A 1,461-nucleotide genomic window follows, 5' to 3' on the forward strand; every position below is an offset into this window, starting at 1 on the left:
GCCAGACTGGCTGGTCGCAGTGGTCCCTTCTGGCCGTGGAATCTGCGGATCTATGAAAGTTCCCCTCTCCATGTTCAGTCGACTCACAGTCCTTCCCTGGCCATACCCCTGACAGGGGTCACTGCCTTTCCCAAAGGGGGAATCCGACTCTCACAGCTCCACAAGCAGAGCTTTATTTGTGGGGAAAGCCAGGGAAATGCCTCTCTGAGCGATCTCTTAACATTAAGTAACTTCCCAGCCTGCGTAACCATAGTCGCTGCCCCACAGTACCCTGCATTCCACAGCCATCAGGGTTCTATTCAGTAGGGAGCCTCCACTTCCCCCATCCCTCTGGCTGTTCCTGGACTAGGATTCTGGCAGGGGTCGGGGGAGAGTGATGTTTTACAGGGCAGCGTGAAATGTGTTTGTGCAGCTGCAGTGAACAGGGAGGAGGTGGGAGGGAGCACAAAGGCTGAGAAACATGAGAATTCTCCAGGCTCACCGACTTGCTTCCTCTTTTGTAGATCACTGTGTGGACTTTCTGAATCACTCTAACGTGGAGAACTGGACAGCGCCTGCTAATGCCACCTCCCCAGTTACTGAGTTCTGGGAGTACGTACCCCGGTTTCACACTCTTCTCTCCTCAAGCGGTCACAGCAGTGTGAATACTCCAAATGGAGTCTCTGTAAGGCCAAAAAAGATGTGCAAGTGCCACATCTCGGAACCCAGACCTCTGGCACGTCGCACATCATGGGACACATGAGCACACTCACTGCACATGCAAACTTGCATACTGACTGGGCCCACTGACTGACAGAAATCCATGGGGCACGTGGGCACTCCCAAGACACATGCTGTCTCATCCCATGCACCACATAGCCCCAGAGGTCAGACATTGACCCTTACCAAGAACACATGCACATACGCACACGGACACATTCTTTCTGACATGGCAGATGCACTCAGCACCCGCAGGTTGTGGATACACAGGGCCTGACCACATGTTGGCAGGGCCGCCCTGACAGACACCCAGCGGGCACGCATGTACGCACACCAAGTGTGATGATCTATCTAGAGCAGGAGGCCAGGTGGGAGGGGGCTGGAAGAGATTCTGCAAAGATGCTCTGCGGTGAAGCAGGAAGAGACAAAGTAGCTTTTCCCCTTATTCTAATTGAGTTCCTTGTTCAGTGTTAGAGGAAAGCAACTTTTTCTGTGATTCTTTACTGCTGGGTACCTAATGCACCCCGTGAAACCACCCAGAGGGCAAACAGACGTAGCACCCGAGAGGAGTCCTGAAAGGAGAAATGCTGCAGAATACACTGTAGGGAATCATCCAGCACTGGCCCTCAGGGGGCGTGAACAATATGGGAGTTGTAATTCTAAGGACTCGCACTCACAGTCGTGCCCCCTCCCAATCTAGGGAAGTCATGGGAAGCAAGTGGGAATCAGGGGCTCAATCACAATAGCACGTTTTCATCCATC

At 53.0% G+C, this 1,461-nt stretch overlaps 1 protein-coding gene across 1 annotated transcript in view; it reads left to right on the plus strand.

Moving 5' to 3' along the window:
* Nucleotides 1-664, plus strand: part of LOC113409472 (sodium- and chloride-dependent betaine transporter-like) — a gene marked incomplete at its 3' end in the record, with an annotated part of 2,199 nt that extends 1,535 nt beyond the window's left edge. The window contains exon 4 of the mRNA XM_026663415.2: nt 504-664. Coding sequence (XP_026519200.1) covers nt 504-664 — 161 coding nt within the window. The remainder of the gene's footprint in view (nt 1-503) is intronic.
* Between the last annotated feature and the right edge of the window lie 797 nt (nt 665-1,461).

This window comes from Terrapene carolina, unplaced genomic scaffold (genome assembly GCF_002925995.2).
Source record: "Terrapene carolina triunguis isolate 2854851 unplaced genomic scaffold, T_m_triunguis-2.0 Scaffold33537, whole genome shotgun sequence".
NCBI lineage: Eukaryota > Metazoa > Chordata > Testudines > Emydidae > Terrapene > Terrapene triunguis.